The sequence below is a fragment of the Sinohyriopsis cumingii genome, unplaced genomic scaffold (assembly GCF_028554795.1).
Source record: "Sinohyriopsis cumingii isolate HCF-2022 unplaced genomic scaffold, ASM2855479v2 utg001752l, whole genome shotgun sequence".
NCBI classification, from domain to species: domain Eukaryota; kingdom Metazoa; phylum Mollusca; class Bivalvia; order Unionida; family Unionidae; genus Sinohyriopsis; species Sinohyriopsis cumingii.
Window position 1 is genome coordinate 151,109 of NW_028316044.1, and position 18,940 is coordinate 170,048.

General features: G+C 36.3%; 1 protein-coding gene across 4 annotated transcripts in view; it reads right to left on the bottom strand.

Moving 5' to 3' along the window:
* Positions 1 to 18,940, bottom strand: part of LOC149771585 (ATP-dependent RNA helicase TDRD9-like) — a 158,119-nt gene that overhangs the window by 17,808 nt on the left and 121,371 nt on the right. For 3 of the 4 annotated variants that reach the window (XM_089948313.1, XM_089948312.1, XM_089948316.1), the window contains 4 exons: positions 8,474 to 8,638; positions 7,311 to 7,381; positions 4,119 to 4,325; positions 1,496 to 1,634 (listed from right to left, as the gene is read on the bottom strand). In XM_089948313.1, the coding sequence (XP_089804439.1) occupies positions 1,496 to 1,634; positions 4,119 to 4,325; positions 7,311 to 7,381; positions 8,474 to 8,638 (582 nt within the window). Of the gene's footprint in view, positions 1 to 1,495; positions 1,635 to 4,114; positions 4,326 to 7,310; positions 7,382 to 8,473; positions 8,639 to 18,940 lie in introns of those variants that run through there. The other variant, XM_089948314.1, reaches the window with a different exon arrangement.

Consider the following 18,940-nt stretch of genomic DNA (forward strand, 5'->3'; position numbering starts at 1 on the left):
TCTGGGACTTTTATCTGCAGACCTGAGTGGTCTAATTGTGTAATGATACCTTAACGATATTAAAAATTGTTGGACCTAGTTAAAAGATTTGCTTCTTCTGTCTCTAGCAAAAATGAAGCTGGAAGTTTGGTTGCACTGTCAGTGTGCTTTGCTTCTGAATTAACTATCAATGTTCTTCTCTAAGTAGGTGATATATGATGCCATTGGTGACAGATCCAAGGTATAAAAAAATGCCATGATCATAAAAAATGAAGTTCCCTTGATACTGCTAAGCTAGTTAGAATACATTTCTACAAATAAATTATTTCATCTGTAATGAGCATTTTATTCACATATAGTGCTTTTAACACAAATTTAACTTGAAAAAGAAAAGAAAAGAATTTAAATTTTGGGTCCAATCTCTATCAAGATTGATGTAATAAATATATTTGTATGTAGAGTGAGCAATTAAAATATATGACCAATACCTGAATGCAAATTTTCTGAGGCTGCAATCTTGAACCCAAGATTAAAATGGCATGAATATGAATGAATTACCTTAGCTACATAAAGATTCATGTCAAATATAAAGAAAATCCATCAAGATGTTTAGGGAATACAATCATATGAAAAGAACTTGATGCAAAACCTGAACACAAATTCAGAATGAATGTGACCTTGACCCCAGTGTCACAGAATAGAAAGCAAGCATATTGCTGAATTATTTATCTTAGCTTCATACTGATCTAAGCCAATATAATGAACATATATCAAGGAGTTTAGGAAATATTAAAAAATGGAGTCTTTAACCAGAACCGTAACACAAATTTTCTATATGACTAAGATTTTGACCCCCAAATTAAAGGGTGGGTAAGCATATTAAAGAATAAATTGTCTGAGCTTCATAATGATTTTTGCCAAATCATTGATGGAGATTAAAAATATATCAAAGAAAAACTTGAACTAAAATCTTAACTGTTGATGGCAATGCTGCCAAACATGGCTTGCTTCCCAGTAAAATGGTCTTCACAAAAATGATATCTGTCACAAGTGACTAGACCAGAAGCCCCAATGTATGCATTACCATTGCTCTCTGTGTTAACTTGAATGAACAAATCAAATTCTTTTTATACAGAAAATAGTTCATAATTCCTGTAAGATACAATAAGCAATATTTCTGTTATAGTACCAGTGCCTGAAATAACTATTACAGTTCTATCAAATGGGAAGAACAAACCACCTGCGTATGTCCCATTCACACTGTAGCAGAAGCCCATGGATGAAGTAAACACATCTGCTTGACAACTATGCAATCAACAGTATTCAATAACAGCTCATTGGCTAAATTAGTGAAACATATAAACATAATTTTAAAACCCAATAAAACCCAATTTTTCTAGAGAAATTAGGGAGAATTCTTCCTCACTGGCATATCCACAAATTTAAACAACCACAAAACTAACGCTTTCTGTAAAATCCTGAAAAATGATATCCATGAAAATGAAAGAATCCAAACCTTCTGAATATCATCAATGTCTATGCTGACATCAAAAGGAATTTCCATATCATGATCTTGAAACACAGGAAAGCCAGTCACCGGATCTGCACCAAGACCGCAAAGAGCACCTATGTAACGAGTCTTCTTGGCATCAATCCTAAAGACAGGAAAATTAAACCAATTAACACTGGAAGCAGCATTATAATACAATGTGTCTCATTAACTGTGCTATGCTTTGCTGATAAAGCCATGAAATGGCTTCTCAGATTGTCCCAGGCCCTTGAAAATCCCCTTTTCCATTGCCTGTGACAAGTTCATGGAGTTGTTGATAAAGCCATGAAAGGGCTTCTCAGATTTGTCAGGCCCTTGAAAATCCCCTTTCCCACTGCCTTTGACAAGTTCATGAATTTGTTGATAAAACCATAAATAAAACTTCTCTGCTTGTGCCAGGTCCCTGAAAATCCCCTTTCCCATTTCCTGGAACTATTTCATTTCAACATAAGATGAATTTTGATGTTTTTCTTTTGGTAACTTTCCATCACTAGCACTGTCAATGCCATTTTGTATGAAATATGCAGTGAATTTATGTGATTTATTTTGTTCTTTACTAAAGATGCTAAGTCAAGGAATAGAGAAAATCTGAATGGACAAGTACCAGTAACAGGGTTCACACAGCTTTGTAAGTAAAAAACTCAGGGACTTTTTCACAAATGTGTGTAATAATTTTCCTAGACTTGAGTCACAAAAAATAATTTTTACAACAAAGTGTTTTTCTCTTTAATTTTTTTCCAAATATCTCTAAAAGAAAGAGCCTCAAATTATGGATGGAACATATACTGATTTTTCTCGCCCACGGTCTAACATACTGAGTTAAGAATCCAAGCTACTGTTGAATCAATACTGCTGATCAACATATTTCAGAATATTTTGCTGTGTAATAATTGGCCTTCCCATAAAAATTACGGGTCCATAATGGCTGAGTGGCCTAAAGGCTTACATTTAACAATTGCTGCCATTTCACCACAGCCCAAGTTGTTTGAGTCTTGGGCTCAGTCAATGTGAGAAAGCTACTAGTAGCTTCCTGAGGGTTTGTGGTTCTAACCAGGGTTCTCCCAGTTCATCCTTATCTGTGATGAGGTGTGTGTGTGTGTGTGTGTGATTTGGATTTTTAATGTAGCTTTTAAAAAAATTCAGTCATATCGCTACGATGTCTGCAGTGTGACCATTCATAGCACTGGGGCATCATGCTGCAGTCACATTATCCTGACACCAGGCCGACCAGTCCTAACACCAACCTCTTAATGCTGAGCACCAAGTGAGGCAGCTGTTAGTACCATTTTGTAAGTCTTTGGTATGGCCTGGCTGGGGATCAAACCCACAACCTTCCGCATCCAAGGCAGACTTTCTAACCACTAGGCCAATACAGCAGTCTCTGTGGGGAGGTGTGTTAGTGTTTAATAGCAATGTGATGGGGGTAAATATTCTTCAAATTTATTTTCTTTGTCATATACATTCTTCAATCACATTAATATTAGGGGAATAGCTATAGGAGGATGTTCATGAACATCTATCCAACCTGTTCTACAGGTACCCTTTGAGGTATAAATGGCTGGAATCCCTGTATAAAGGATAAACTGATTTTCTAACATAACATCAAGACAGCAAAACCCCAAGTCATGTAATGAGTGATGCTGCTACATCAAGAAAAATCCATATGAATCCAGTGAATGCACTTATACCACTCCCACGGGGAAGTTGTGCTGACATCAACTAGGTCTGGTGGTCATCTGGGCAACAGTTACTGGTCTCACCACTTTCAATTCTTGTATCTGTGATGTAACATCCTAACAGAGAAGCTCATGATGGTTGAGTGTGCATAACAGCTAATGCTTCTATAATGTCTCAGTTTGACAGCTGTCACTTTTGCATATGTCAAGTAGATGACTCATTAGGTTCATTTTGTCATGCTAATAAATCTATGCCAACAAAGATAATAACAGTTATTCTAATAGATACCCCCTTCTAAAAAATGCCCTATGCCCATCTTTTCCACACAAAAAGAAATTCCAATCTTATCGAGGTTTATAGTTCTGTATATATCCATTGTGGTATGTTCAAATAATAAAAACTATTAGAAAAATCCAAAAACTTTTCTGTCAAACAACGATGTACAGTATTCAATCCATCCACCACCCCCATGACATCTTCTGAAATAACCATGGTAGCTTTCTTGGCAAATAGTTCTCTGCATACAAAGATGGATCAAATTAAATCCTTCTGTAAGTTTAATTCCATGAACAGTAGACATATATGTTAGATAATAAAGATTGTCTTTTATACTGTGCATGTATTAAAAACATCTAAATTATGGTACCATACACATTATCTTTAATCTCCCTTCCCCTTTAAGAAAATCCTCCGAGACTTCTTGCAGTGGGACTGGGGTGGGGATGGGGTAGATATTCTGTCCTAACTATTGATTTCTAGTATGGATAAGGAACAAAGTGTATTGTAAACTGTTTCTGTATTACTCATTAGTAAAACTGGATAATACTTAATAAATACAAATAAAAACAATATACTCTCGTTATACTACCATGGCCAATACGTAACTTGGCATACAATAATCTCAGTGTATTACCTTATTTCTGCCATGGGACTGAATAGCAAGCAGACTAGTGCAGGAAGACCAGGTATGAGGGGCATGATGGTGCTATCCCGGGCAATCATCGATGTCCCACTGGGGTTTAGTCCCACATAGCCTGCCACCATCATTCTTTGATGATGATCCTGGGGCTCGTCATCAATGGCAACAGAGTTAACGCTGTCTGGATCTATTTTCACATTCCTTGAGGGGAAAAAAGTGAAAAATTAAGCAAACATGACCAAGAGCACTGTCCCATCACTCAAGATCACCAACTGCTGGCTCTGATTCATAGCTCACTTTTTAGCATGTGTCAGATCAAGTAGCATGTGCTGCACATGACTGATGTAGAATGAACATCTCTGAAATAATGGTACTCATTTGAAAATTAAAACTCAGTTAGTTACACAAATTTATATGGAATGTCAGAAAAGTTCATGCAAACTTGTTTTTGTTACTCTCTTTATCTTACACTCATATGCAAAATATTTCCAACACTGCATTTTTTAAAACTTTTATCACTTGAATCATATATATATATATATATAAGTACTCAATGTGCTTTATTATGCATCAGTAGAAAGAACAAACTTGATATGGCATAGGGATAGAGAGTCCATCAAAATGAGAAATCCTCATAGACCATACAAATGAGATGTACCCTATAACTCAGAACAAAAGACAAGTGCAATCTTGAATTTATTATACACCCGTCACTTTCTAAACAATTTTAGCTTTACTTGGCAATTGAAATTCAAAACAAATTGAAATTCATGCAGACTGAATAATATCAACAAGCTGACATACTTCCCCAAAAGTTTTGATCTGGGTATATGATACAGAAACACAGAATGAACATCTGTACTGAACACCAGATCAACCATGTAAAATTAAATAGGTATATAGTAAATGTAATGTAATAAAATATTTCTGTCCAGTGTTAAATTAGCAATCTAGTGATGGTACCATATATATCTGCTTGTAAGTCAGATCCAATTGCAAAGTGAACAGACCCAGTTCTGCTGTTGCTTTATTTTATTTGACAGGACAAATCAGTAGAACAAACGACACAAACCATGACCTGCTGGCTCATTAGGTGATGGCAGTTGGACTGAGGTATATATGGCAAGCACAATTTGCATGAACAGTGGAAAATTTTGCTGATTTTACACAGTACAGTGGAAGTTAAACAATATTATGCATACATCTAATAGGGCTACAACAGATACTCTGATACCCAAGTAGGAATTAGGTACATCTTACACTCTAGTCCAAACATGTGACACGAGTTCTCAACAAAAAAGGAAACAACTCTTGACAATATGGAAGACACTTAACTTAAGATTTTCTTCTTGCTAAAGTAAATTTTACTTATTTAGTCTGAGGCTTTTATTCTTTGTTGTACATCACGGAGATCAGTAGAACAAACAACACAGACAATGACTTGCTGACACATCATGTGATGGCACATCTGGGTTTATACTGTTCACATCTGGACTCGAGTATATATGGTAAGCATGATGTACATGTACAAAGGAAAATTTCTGCTGCTGTTTTAAACCTCTGTCTGACCAATGTTTGCAAAGAAAAAAGCCACAGAAATTTTTCAGTATATTTGGAACTGATTTTACTAATCAGTGTAGTAGAAGTTAACTGACACGATGCTTAGGATACTCTAAGCATGAAACTAGGTATATCTTAGACTCCAGTCCAAATATGTGACCCAAATTCTCGACAAAACGAGGTGACAATTTCTGACAATACACAACATGTTACTAAAGATTTTTTCTCACTAAAGTAAATCTTACTGCATCAACAGGGACTCTTATTCTTTCTTGTACATTGTGTGTATATGAAGTATGTATACAAAAAAATGTGTATATCTATGATTCATGCCAAGTATCATGAGAACTTGTGAAATCATTTGGGAAATATATGCAACTTAAAAACCTTGACAAATTGCAGTCACAAAAGTAATTGGCTATCTCTCACTTCCCACTATTGTGGGTTTTATCAAATATACAAAAATCTGAAACATTACTGCAATAGCCTCAAAAACCATCCACACATTCATTTTTCAATCTTAAGTAGTTTTTACTTAACTGTGCTAACAAGAATTTTGTCCAAAAAATGTGTGTAAAATCATTTTTAAAATTCCTGCAATGGCCTTAAAATCTAATCAGACAAACCTACACTAGGCATAAAACTTCTTCCTGGGAATGTTCCTGATAGACAATTTTTAAAGTCACATTCTATGATGTAAACAGGCTGATAAAACTAATGTTACAGGCCAGATCTGGCTCCAGGGCTATAGGTTTCACATGCCTGAACAATATATTAATAAAAATATGTCAACCAAATTTTGTTTTTCAATCTAAGTGGTTTTACTTAACTGCAAGTAGACATGATCTAAGAGATAATTCTGTTGACTTGTTTGACCATAATTTCAATGCAAGTCAATTTGGCCACTTTTACAACCTGAGACCTGATTGTTTGTGTGGCCTAAGTGGATGCAGGTTTAAACCCCAGGCGTGTCATGGCAAAGACTTATAAAACTCGTATTAACAGCTGTCTCACTTGGTGCTCAGCATTAAGATGTTAGTTAGGACTGGTAGTCCTGGTGTCAGGATAATGTGACTGGGTGGGACATGCCACATGCCCAGTGCTAAACATCACTATAAACTGCCACACAGTAGACATTGTAGCTATATGTCTCTGACTAAAACTGTTAAAGCTAGGCTACCACCCATCCCACACACACCCCCACACACACTTGAGTCCTAAATTTGGTAGCTGTTGCAACCCAATGGTACCCATAAAAACTCATTCTAGATGTGTTTGGCTGTTAGCAGTACAAAACTGAAGACCCCCTTTTGATCAGCAAAACTGAAGACCCCTAGGGACCAGCAATCCAAAGACCCCTAGTGAGAAGCAAATCTGATGACCCCTAGGGGCCAGAAAAATTGCTAAGTTTTCAGAGTATATGCAAAATAATACAAGCCAAAAGGAGTTCACAAGTTAGAAGTTTATAATTTGAAGAGTCTGGTACTCAGAAGTAACAAGTTCCACTGTGATCACAATTTTGGGATTCCAGAAACATTTTGGACAATTTATGAAGTAAGGTACTTATGACATTAGGAAAGAGGCAGATCATTAAATTGAAAAGATCACTGGACAGAGAGTACCTACCTTAAACGATCAACATTTGTGATACTGTAGAAGTTCATCTCATACGGGTTATTTGGTCCATTCAGGTTTGCCTGTAAGAAAGAATTTTTCAAAGAAATATGGATTATCTTTCAGATTTTCACAGGTAACATAATATGAATCAATATATATTATTTTGATGGTATAGTCTTGGGCTCAGTCAATTAGGGTATTTGAGAAAGCTTGCAAATATCTTCCTGTTGGTTGGTGGTTCCTACCCAGATTTACCTGGGTTCTTCCTCCACCAGTTACACTGGCTACTGTGTAGAGCCTATTGTGTGATGAAAAATGGTGTAAAACCCACAACAAAAACATTCTGTTGTCCAAGCCAATCTTTATGTTATAAAACATTATCTATATCAGAACTGGTTCAGATCTGTAAACAAATTTCTAGGTAGACTTATCACCAATGACAGTACACATTATGTTACAATATCTATATCAGAACTGGTTCAGACCTGCAAACAAGTTTCTAGCTGACTTATCACCAATGGCAGTATACTTTATGAAACAATATATTAGATCTGGTTTAGACCGGTAAACAAGTTTCTAGCCAGGCTTATCACTAATGGCAGTACATGATGAAAATACTACAATAAACAAAAAGAAAACAAGGTCACATATGCAACTCGAGTTCTTTATTTGTAATAGAACACTGACACATCATGCAAGCATTATTTATTGGCAAGCAAGGATATCATGCAAACCAGTTTACCTACCTAGTCCACTTCCAATATGTAATGTACTTGCTGGGTGCATCCTACATAATTATGATAATAATGGTATTTAAATTTTACTCACAAAACATTCATGAAACTTTATCATTTTCATTAGTACAAAAATTATCTGGACAGAGAGAAAAGTTTATTTTTTGTGTCTGGATATTTAGGTCAATGATGGTACATTTGGATTTGCTAGCATGGCAGATAAATCAATCCCTTAGAAACATAAATTATTTCTGTCAATTCTGCAATAAGAACAGGATTTCAAAATTATAAATATTAAAAAATATATACAAACTCTGAAGCCAAAATTCTCAAGATAATAAAACAAAATCATTTTTTAAAATTACAATTCTGTCATAACTCATGAAAACAAATTAAATGACAACATTTTTTCAAAGTCACATATGCATATGAGCTTACCCTAGAGCCTCTTTTCTTGCTTTGTATTGGGACTCTATTTGTGGTGTCCATGGAAACTGCCAACCAATCATAACCCCTTTGTAAGCAGCTGTCTTGCTTTGCACTGAACTCATCAGGTTTGTTCATTGCATAGGAAGCCTCATTTAGACGTTGTTCATGATTTTGCTGCAACAAATTCAAGTTCTTAGTATTGAGTAAATCTGTCTAAACAGGACAACTCTTGAATCAAAAGATTGTGTCTGTACTAGAAATATGTCCTTTATACAGAAGTAGATGACAAAAGTGATAGGATTTATAAATTAACTGCAGTTGTGACCACACTGGATATAAGAGAAGCACTATTTTCATTTGGGACAAACCAAAGAATTTTGGTAAAAACCATTTGCCAATATTACCATCAATTCAGGAGATTTCATGACAAGATTTGCAACATGTTCATCATGCCTGCCATATTGGATTTCTGCAGGGCATAGTTTTCATTTAAGATCAACTCATAAGAAGACATAGTGGACATATTTGATGTCAGATTGGCATAATTTTCATTCAGGACTAACTAGACACTGTAAAATGTCTTCTAGTGAAAAACCAATATTGATATGGATTTCCATTTGAGAGAAGTGGTCAAGAATTCTTTGAAGATAGCTGCCAAGGCAGCCACATTTGAGGTTAGATCAGCCCCATTTTCAAAGATGACCAACTAGATAAGATAATTAATCTTCTGCTGAAAACTCCATGCCAATATCACTTTCAGTGAGGGGGATCACTTGTAACATTTTCTTTTAGGACTAACTAGACATAACAATCAATCTACTGGTAGAAAACAATAACAAAACAATATGTTAATATGACCCCCCCACATTCTCAGTAACAATAAAAGATTTTAAGATGTCTACCATGGTGACTATACTTAATGTGTAGATATTGCTCTCAAATGTCAATGGACATCCAGTCTTAATGAAGTGTACCAAGTTTACTTATGTCAAACATACAGTCTCTATAGCGGTGATAAGCTGAGCCAATCAACTGAAACAGCACCTCACCAATAAGCATAGATCTCTCATTATCAGTCTTACAAGAGATCTTGATCACATAAGCCAATATTCAAAGTTTGATCAAAACTGGATAAGAAATAAGGCCTCCAGACTGGTAACAAGTACAGCCAATCAAAATCAAGATCACCTCATTAATATGCCTCAATGTTCATCTGATCCAAGAGCTTGATGATGTGTGATAGCAATAATTTTTGATGATGTGTGATCAGTAATAATTCTTGATGATGTGTACTCAGTAATATTGTAGAGAGGACTAAAGACAGTAATGGATTACTGTTGGATTCAACATTACTCAAGAGTTCAGGTGGCATAAAACAGGTCAGTCTGGTATCAGTACTTAATATTTGTAGTTTTTCAGGTGCATGAGCTGCCAATGTTAAAATGTCAAAATGTAAAGGTCCAAAATTCAGTAATAGATGGAAACAAGAATTTCAGTGGTTCTAATCAAATTCAAAAGGACAAGAATATGCATTTTGCCATTCCTATAAAGTTAGTTTTTAGGGAAACATTCCATATTCGACCCAGACTGAACCAATCTTGATTAATTATGGCAATCAGTCACCAGCCAAATTCTACTCACAAGCACGAAACAATTTCAATTTAAAACAAAATAAATTATATGACAAACAGGTCTGATATTTGGAGTATGTATAACCATCACTGATACAAGTGTCAACACAAACATCACTTCTAGCTGGGGAATGTACGAGACCATGGGGTCATCCTTCAGGGGCATAAAGTTCAGGATCATGAGTAATAACTTGGAAACTATTGAGATCCCCACCTTTAACTACAGATACACTGTATACTACATATATACTATATATATATATATATATACACATATAACTACATATACACTTACTGGACATGTCAGATAAATTCAGATATACAACTAACATTTGACTCGGTCTATTCTTACAATTCCTTCCTTCTTCCTCAGATTTACTTCCTCAGACTTGACCCAAGTGGAACAGATTTTGAGAGTGGATGGGACAAAGTTGGTCAGTTGGGGACTATATGTGTTGCAAACACTGCCTTTGGATCATGAAAAAGTAGTGTTATGTATATCTATTATGTGTGTTTCACTTTTGGCATGTCTTTGTAGATTGCATGTGCTATAAATAGGCATTGAATTTTTAAAAAATTAATTGTTGTTGTTGTTGTTGTTGTGGGGTTTAACGCCATTATTCAGCACACGATAGGCTATACATGGCGGCCAGTATTAATGGTGGAGGAAGAACCCGGGAAAACCCCAGGAATAACAACTGACCACTGAGAAGCTACTGGCAAGCCTTCTCACATACCCATTGTCCAAATCCTAGACTCGAACAGCAGCAGGGAAGTCGTACAGACCAGGTGGCTCAGATAAATTTAACCCTCCCATACAAACTTTCTCCGTAGAAGCCTCAGAAAGCAAAAATAAACCCTCCTGCGCAAATTAATCCGCAAAATTTCAACCCAAAGTGCATTTTCAGACATAAAAAAAAACAGCAATTTTTTGGGGGGGGGTGGTAAAATTTGTTTGTGCCATAATGAATTATGGTGGGTTGCAATTTTATGAGTAAATTTGATCAAGACCAACTCGATACCTACTACGTGGATCATGAAGATTAATCGTGACAAATCCGTGCGGAGTTGCCTGAGCGTGACTAAAGAAATTTTTAAACTTATTTATATCCATATCACCGTTGCACCAAGTTTGATGGATATTCCTTAGCGTGTGAGTATCAACGCCATTGAAAACTGATAAAATATTACAATTATCTCTAATCACCTTTGGAATTTGCGTATATCGCTGTGTCACGTAAATCACATCGGTGTTCTTGTGTCGGCCACGCGAGAATATCCTAGCTGGGTTAGTTTGCTTATCCAGCATCACATCGTCGAAAACAACAAGATTATTAGCATCACCGTTTAAACTTTCCACTGATGGAGCTTCATTGATGTCCGTTATAAATTCTATTGTGCCATCCTCAGTTTTATCGCTAAATTCCTTTAGTACTTTATAACATCGCTGATCATCAACGGACGGCGCAACCAAATATAATTTATCCCATTTTAGCCATCTCATTATCAAATTTAGCAACAATTGCGTTTTTCCAGAACCAGATGGTCCAATGATTATCATTCTAATCGAATTTGGTAATGCCTCGGTGTGCTTTACTTGCTCGCGTTTCTTTGTGGCTGAAAAATCAATTACATTCATGTTATTAGAATATTATGGATTCATATTGTGTTAAGTGTCGTACTCGAACTGCCACGCTAAATCCAATTGAAGTTGTCACGCGCAACAACAGGAATGCAATCAAGGGAGAATGTGCGGTTTGTAAGACAATTAAGTTTAGATTAGTAAAAAAAAAAGTAGAACCGGAGGAGACATCGCAACCTCCTTAACAAATCTGCCTGGAGCTCCCTGGGCGAAATATCCCGGAGAGAAACATTTACCAGGATATAATTACTGCGGACCTGGTACAAGGCTAGATATAAGACTTAACGATAATAATCAACCAAATCCTGGCGAGGATCCAGTAAACGCCATCGATAACGCATGCTACTATCACGATCTTGCATATCGCAGCGGAGATTTACAACAAAGACATCTCGCTGATATTAAATTAATTCACGCAATAGATGCTATTCCTGATAAAAATTTCAAAGAGAAATTGGCAACTTGGTTAATAAAAGGAGCAATGAAAGGTAAATTAGTACTAGGTGCTGGTAATTTATAATGGAGCAAATATATTATTCTCCGCGAGGATTTTGGCGAGGAAAATCAGCAATAGACAAACTTGCTAAGGCAGCAAAAGTAAAGCAATCTGTCGCTGAATCGTGGCTATCGAGGCAAGCAGTCTGGCAAATTTATCTTCCTCCGCCTAAGAAAATATCATATGCGAGTTTCTCTGTCAGCGTCCCTAATGAAGTCCATCAGGCTGATCTTATGTTTCTTCCTTACGATACCGTTGACGGAGTTACATACAAATATGTTCTGACGGTTGTTGATATTGCAAGTAGGTACAAGGAAGCGGAACCGTTATCGAATAAAACAGCAACAGATATTGCTAAGGCGTTTAGCGAAATTTATTCACGATCTCCATTAACATGGCCGAAGCTTCTCCAGGTTGATCCAGGACGAGAATTCCTCGGTGCGGTTACTTCACTGATGAAAAAGAATAATGTTAAAATCCGTCGCGGTATTGTAGGTGTTCATCACAATCAAGCTATCGTTGAGAGATTCAATAAAACTCTTGCAGAACGATTATTCGGATATCAGTACGCGAGAGAATTTATTCAAGATAAACGATCTCACGATTGGGTAACAAGATTACCTCACGTGATTAACGCACTAAATAACGAAGTAACACGAACAATATCAATGAAACCCGCAATTGCAATTACAAAGACAAAAATACCACTAAAGCGAGATTCTACTATTCCACCTGTGTTAGGTAGCGTCACGGTCAGATATTTATATAAGGAGGGAGAAGCCGAGGGTGGCAGAAAAAGAGCAACTGATCCAACTTGGAGCGTTACGACACATAAAATATCAGCTGTAACAAGATCGTCAGGAAGACCAGCAATTTATTTTCTAGATTCACTAGCACCACAACGCGGATTTACCAAAGAAGAATTACAAATAATACCAAAGGATACTCAATTACCACCATCGTCGTTAATGTGAAATTTAATTCTACCTAACTGAGATAATTTTCTTACTCGAGACACGGCCAGATAAACTAAATTTGACCAGGAAATTCTATCATCGACGATCCAGACCTGGCCATCTACTGTTAATCCCTGTGATGAATGTATCGTTGCTGCGTATCCGAGTTTCCATGGTGATCTTTCTGCGTTTATTGCATCATTGACAAGATTAATATCAACGAAAATAATATCATTCAAAACTAATATTTTTTCTTCTCCACATGGCAAAATAACATTGATATTTTGTTTCCTAGTATCAGCGGGTCTGTAGCACAACGGCACCTGCAATGTTGGAAATTTCTCACAGTGAAGCTTGAATAGTATTTCCTGAATAACATCGCGAACAATTTTTCTGCTAGCAACGATCAAATGATCTGGACGCCACAAATTTAGAAAATTATCCATCGAAGTTTCGTCGATTATTTTTCTCATCACATCACATTGAAATTTATTAGGTTGCAATCGAATCATTTTTTTAAACTCGGTCAGTAAAATATCATTAGATCTATAATCAGCGTCAATTTCTTCATAATAATCTACAAAATTTCTAAGCCACCTGTGAGGAGATTCACCATCAATAGGATCAGGTTGCCCATGATCGCCGCACATTATTACTGCAGTATTTTTTTCTTCCAACCAACTTAGGAATGATTTTAGTATAACTAAATTTACTGTGCAAATTTCATCAAATATTATAATCTTGTTGATATATTTGTTTCCCATTCGAGCCGGATCCCACAATCCACCGCTGTACTTGAAATAACTGTGATAAGTACAAGAATTAACGCCACGTTGTTTTATTTCTCGCGCTAATCTATGAGTTGGAGTCAACACGATCATATCAGATTTTGAAAATAAATTTATCGCTCGTGTTGTTTTACCACTACCGCCAGGACCATTTAGGTAAACGAATTTGTTTCGTGAAATTGGATCAAACACTGATACTGCTGTTGATACTTCATCGCATTTATCTTTATGAAATTTATCGCAATCTTCTACATCCGCGTCCTCACAATAATCTAGAATATCCTCGTTTTTTATTCTCCAAGTTCCCCAGGAACCATCGGTGATTAAATTTTCCAATCTACATTGAAATTTCTTATTGATATAAAATGAATCCGTTGCAACCCTTACCGCGATATCAGAAAATTTATTTATCATTGACAGCAAATTGATACTCACATAAGCGAGCATTGATGATCTTAAATGAGTATACTGCGCGGATTCTCCATCGAGATAAGTGATCACTGTACCCAATTTTTCTCCATCAATAATAATATTTTCTCTGTTGCAAAATATTCCACGCGATACCGTATCGGCAATAATAAAATCCATCTCCGCATCATTGATAAATAACCTAGCGTGGCGATGTTTATGATCAACTGATCCTCCTTGAGTAAATTTACCAATTATTTTTCTTCCAATATCTTTCGCGTTCTCACAATCCGTGGGTAACCACACCTCGGTCTGCTTTCTATACGATATAATTGCTTCACTTACCGTCAGCGATATCAACATCGACGAATCCAACATAAATCTCAACAATACCGTAGGGACCCATCTGCGTTGAGATAAATGCCGACCAAACCAAATATAACAAATTTTATGCAAATTTTCAGCAAGTTCGAATGAAGTAACATGAGCGAATCCTGTCATTACAAAATCGGGTAACGGTCCGTTAATTGCAACTCTAGTCATCTCGTTGGTGGGATGACCGAATTTAGCAAAGTAATCTGCACAATCACCATATCCAAGGAAACTTCCAGGATAGCATGCGCTCATATCAACGGAAATCATATCCTCGAAATAATATTTGGTATTCCATAATCCTCCATGGCCGTATTCGATACAACTAAGTTGAATATCATTGAGAAATTCATTTCTTGTAGGTTTCCACGAATTTCTTTCTCTGGCAGCATGAGCAGCAACAGACGGAACAGTAAAGCAATTTGTCAGTAATCGATCTGGATTAGACGAATACTTCTCCGCGATATTTCTCATCGCTTCGTGTAATATTTCATCTCGGTAAATATCTCCGCGTGGTAAGATAAATTGATCGTATCTTTCTTCGCTAGAAAATAACCAAATCGATATTGGATCGGACTTGGCTAATAGTTTGATATATCTAAACATTGCATCGGAACTATCTTTGGATTCCACGGGATAAAACTTAACAACACGATCTCGCGGAAATATCATTACCGACTGACTCCACGCATGTGAATTATGATCAACAATTTCGATTGGTGTTCCTCGAGAATTATACGGCGATGAATATAATATTTCACCCGATAGTGTTTTAACCGTAATAGGAAATTTAAGTTTCTTACTTAACGCAGCAACATCATCGATTGATGCGCCATCAGTAACTGTCTTTGCCCATGAATTAATTTTATCCAATCTCAATTGAGTCAGACCAGATCCGCGACGGGCATTCCTCATATGTTCGATAACTCGCTCAGCTACGCAGTTTATCATCGGCGATTCCCTCATCGTAGGTAGGTTTTTCACATCAGGATTATTATTCAACCGATAAATTCCATAAACAACAGCACTAGAAGGATACGCCCTAGCATAATAAGGACCATCAATCCCCAGCAGCAATCCCGGTTTCGAATTTTTATCAAGAACAACATTTTTCTTACCGCCGCGTACCGGATCTCGTTTATCACGAATAATCCAAATGTCATCGGGCATTTGTGCAATAAATTTTATTCCGAAAATAAATCTCTCTTCTTTGTGTGAGTTTTTTATATGTTCGATTATCTTCTTTGCTCGCTCTAGATTCATCGTAGCATCAATGAAATTAGTTTTCCAAGTTGACCAGGTATGAATCGCTCCATCATCAAAAAATTCCTTCTTCGCACTATCAACTTCAGGAATGATATATTCTGCCTCATCAAGATCAAATAAATCCATTATTATATTTTAGACAAATATCTAAATATAATGAAGCAATGCGCGTGGATAACAGTTGGATCAACAAAATCATGTAACAAATCCTGCAGAGGTGAATATTGTGGCGCTCATATATACGAAATTCGACGAGGTAACAAAGGACCACAGCGATGTTTAGTTTGTCAAGTTGGCATTCGAGGAAAGACAAGATTATGTTTCTCCTGTGGAGGAAAAAAATATCGTGAATTACGAAGATATTATGAAAAAAGATCCTCCTCGGTAATAAAATGCGAAGAAGATTATATTAATCGTTTCAAAGCAAATTACGATTTAAACAAAGAGAATATCATATATGGAAATGAAATCAGCGATTCCCACAATGAAAATCACATGCGAGTATAAATCGCATCCCATCATCGAAGGTTACGAAGCATCTGAGGATGGTAATGTCAGAAACATCAAAACAAAGAAACGTGTTGGTAGTATTTGTAATTCGGGATATCTCAAATTTACAGTCCATAAAAGAAATGAAAGAACAGAATGTTATTCGAATCATAGATTTGTGTTCGAATGCTACAAAGGACCAATAGAGAGAGGACTTGTTATCGACCACATTGACGGTAATAAACTTAACAATAAACTTTCCAATCTGCGCGCGGTAACCCAGAGTGAAAATTCAAGATTTGGTAATAACCGTGGATTTCCTAATTATTCGAGGACTGTTAAATCAGTGAATCAAGCAACAGGTGAGGAAATCGCGTTTACATCGATGAGTGCAGCAGCAAAACATTTCTTTATTGACTCGCATTCAGTAAAACGAGTGGCAGAAGGAAAATACAACGCAACATTTTCTTATGATGCTGATTCGTGGATCAAATTCTCCTATGTACCAATAATATTTGATTCGGAGAGTGACGAAGAATAATTGAATATCTCCGCAAAACAAAAAAAAAAGATTAATTTTGAAAATTTCCCTGGATTTTATTTATTTTTTTCGCCCAGAAATATTTCTGGGATACAGATTTGGAAAATCTCACTTGCGATTTAAAAATCAGAGATTCTCACGATTTCACCAAAAGATTGATACTTACAGTTTCTCCTCGTATATCAAGTAAATTTCCTTTCTGATCCGTTAGTTTGAAATTTATTCTTGACAAAAATCGATTATGACATCGCAGGTAAAACGGATTCATTGGCTCCTTGATTATCAAATAACCGGGAGATGCGCTAGGTGAAAATGAATACAATATAAAACCCTGATGGGCTTGATTTGACTCTGACGCATCAACATTGTAGCTACCCTCGACAACATCCGCGTGAAGATAAATCGCGATAACATCCGTTATATTAACGATACCCGGCGATATATGTCGTCCACCTTTGTCAGGATCGTTATTGTGTTTAAGAATTAATTCTGAATGTACTTTTTTGGTCCATGCGGCATGTAATTTCGGAAATAAATCATCAATGGTATCAGTGACGGATTTTCTCATCGCATCAAAATCAGAATTGGGAAATTTGAAATTTGGCAGTGTTTCCTCGGTTAATTCAAATACTCTCATGAATTTTTGTTTCTCACCCGAGTTCTTGATCAACTCGAATTTGCTGATAGGAAGAACATATTCGGCAATTGATATATCGTCGATTATCGCCTGAATAAACATATCATGATAATATTCAATATCATTTGCAAGTTGATTTAAAATCTTCACGTGCTTTATAATTTCGCTACATGAACCAGATTTATTTAGGATGCATTCATGAAATGATCCTCGCAATAAATTTAATTGTAATTCGTGTTCTTGAATAAACTCGTCTAGAGTTCTTCTTACCAAGATACCGTCTATGGGGGCTATTATCCTGTTAATGTGGGTAGCGTCGAAGATTTTCACGTCTGGGGGGATTTTAGGAAGAGGCAGCCATGAGAGAATTCTTTCGTTAATAAAAGTGAAAGCGAATATTACTAGGTTAATTTTGTGGTTATTCATGAGATTGATGGCGCTGTGGATCAAAGGTTTGTGTTTGATATCTCCATACCATCCTTCGTCGGTTGTAAAATCTTCCTTTTTTGGTTCCGGTAGTTCTGGAAGGGTTTCATCATACCAACCTGGAATAATAACATCCGATTTCTTTGGTTTTATCAGAGGTGCGACCTCGGGCCAACCTAATATATTCCTGATCGATGATTGGTAAATATCTACCACGTACGGTGATTTCACTTCTATCATTGACGATAGTGTTGGATCATGTGAAGATATCTTTATTCCCGGAGTAGCATCGCCGGTTAAATTTGATATTCTGGTAGTAAACTCATTATTCAGCTGATCAATTTCGTAACTGCCCGTTGGTATACCAACGACGATCCAATCGGGTGTTCCATCGGGTTTATTTTTATTTGCAAAAACAAGTGAATTATTTGGCATCAAATTACCGAATGATTTCGATCTAACATTAGGCCAGCTGTTGTAGACGCGCAATTGTGTTAATGCAATTTCGTTAACGCTAATTGGTGTTGAGAAATTAATACTAAACTCGGGTTTCGTTGAACTTAGCGATATTAACGTTGTTGTCGGCGGTGTCGTGTTTGTCACGATCTGGGCTAACTCGGACATTATTAATATTCATTTGTTCAATCTCCGAGTAAATACTAATCATTGAAGAAAATTCTAGATCGGATATAATACCGTCGTTGAGACTTTCAGAAAGTAACAATGATAACTTCGAGTACGCGTCACTAACTTTAGTTAGTTTACTTTTGTACGAAGATAACTTTTCACTTGTGCACGAGGATATCTTTTTCGCGATGATATTA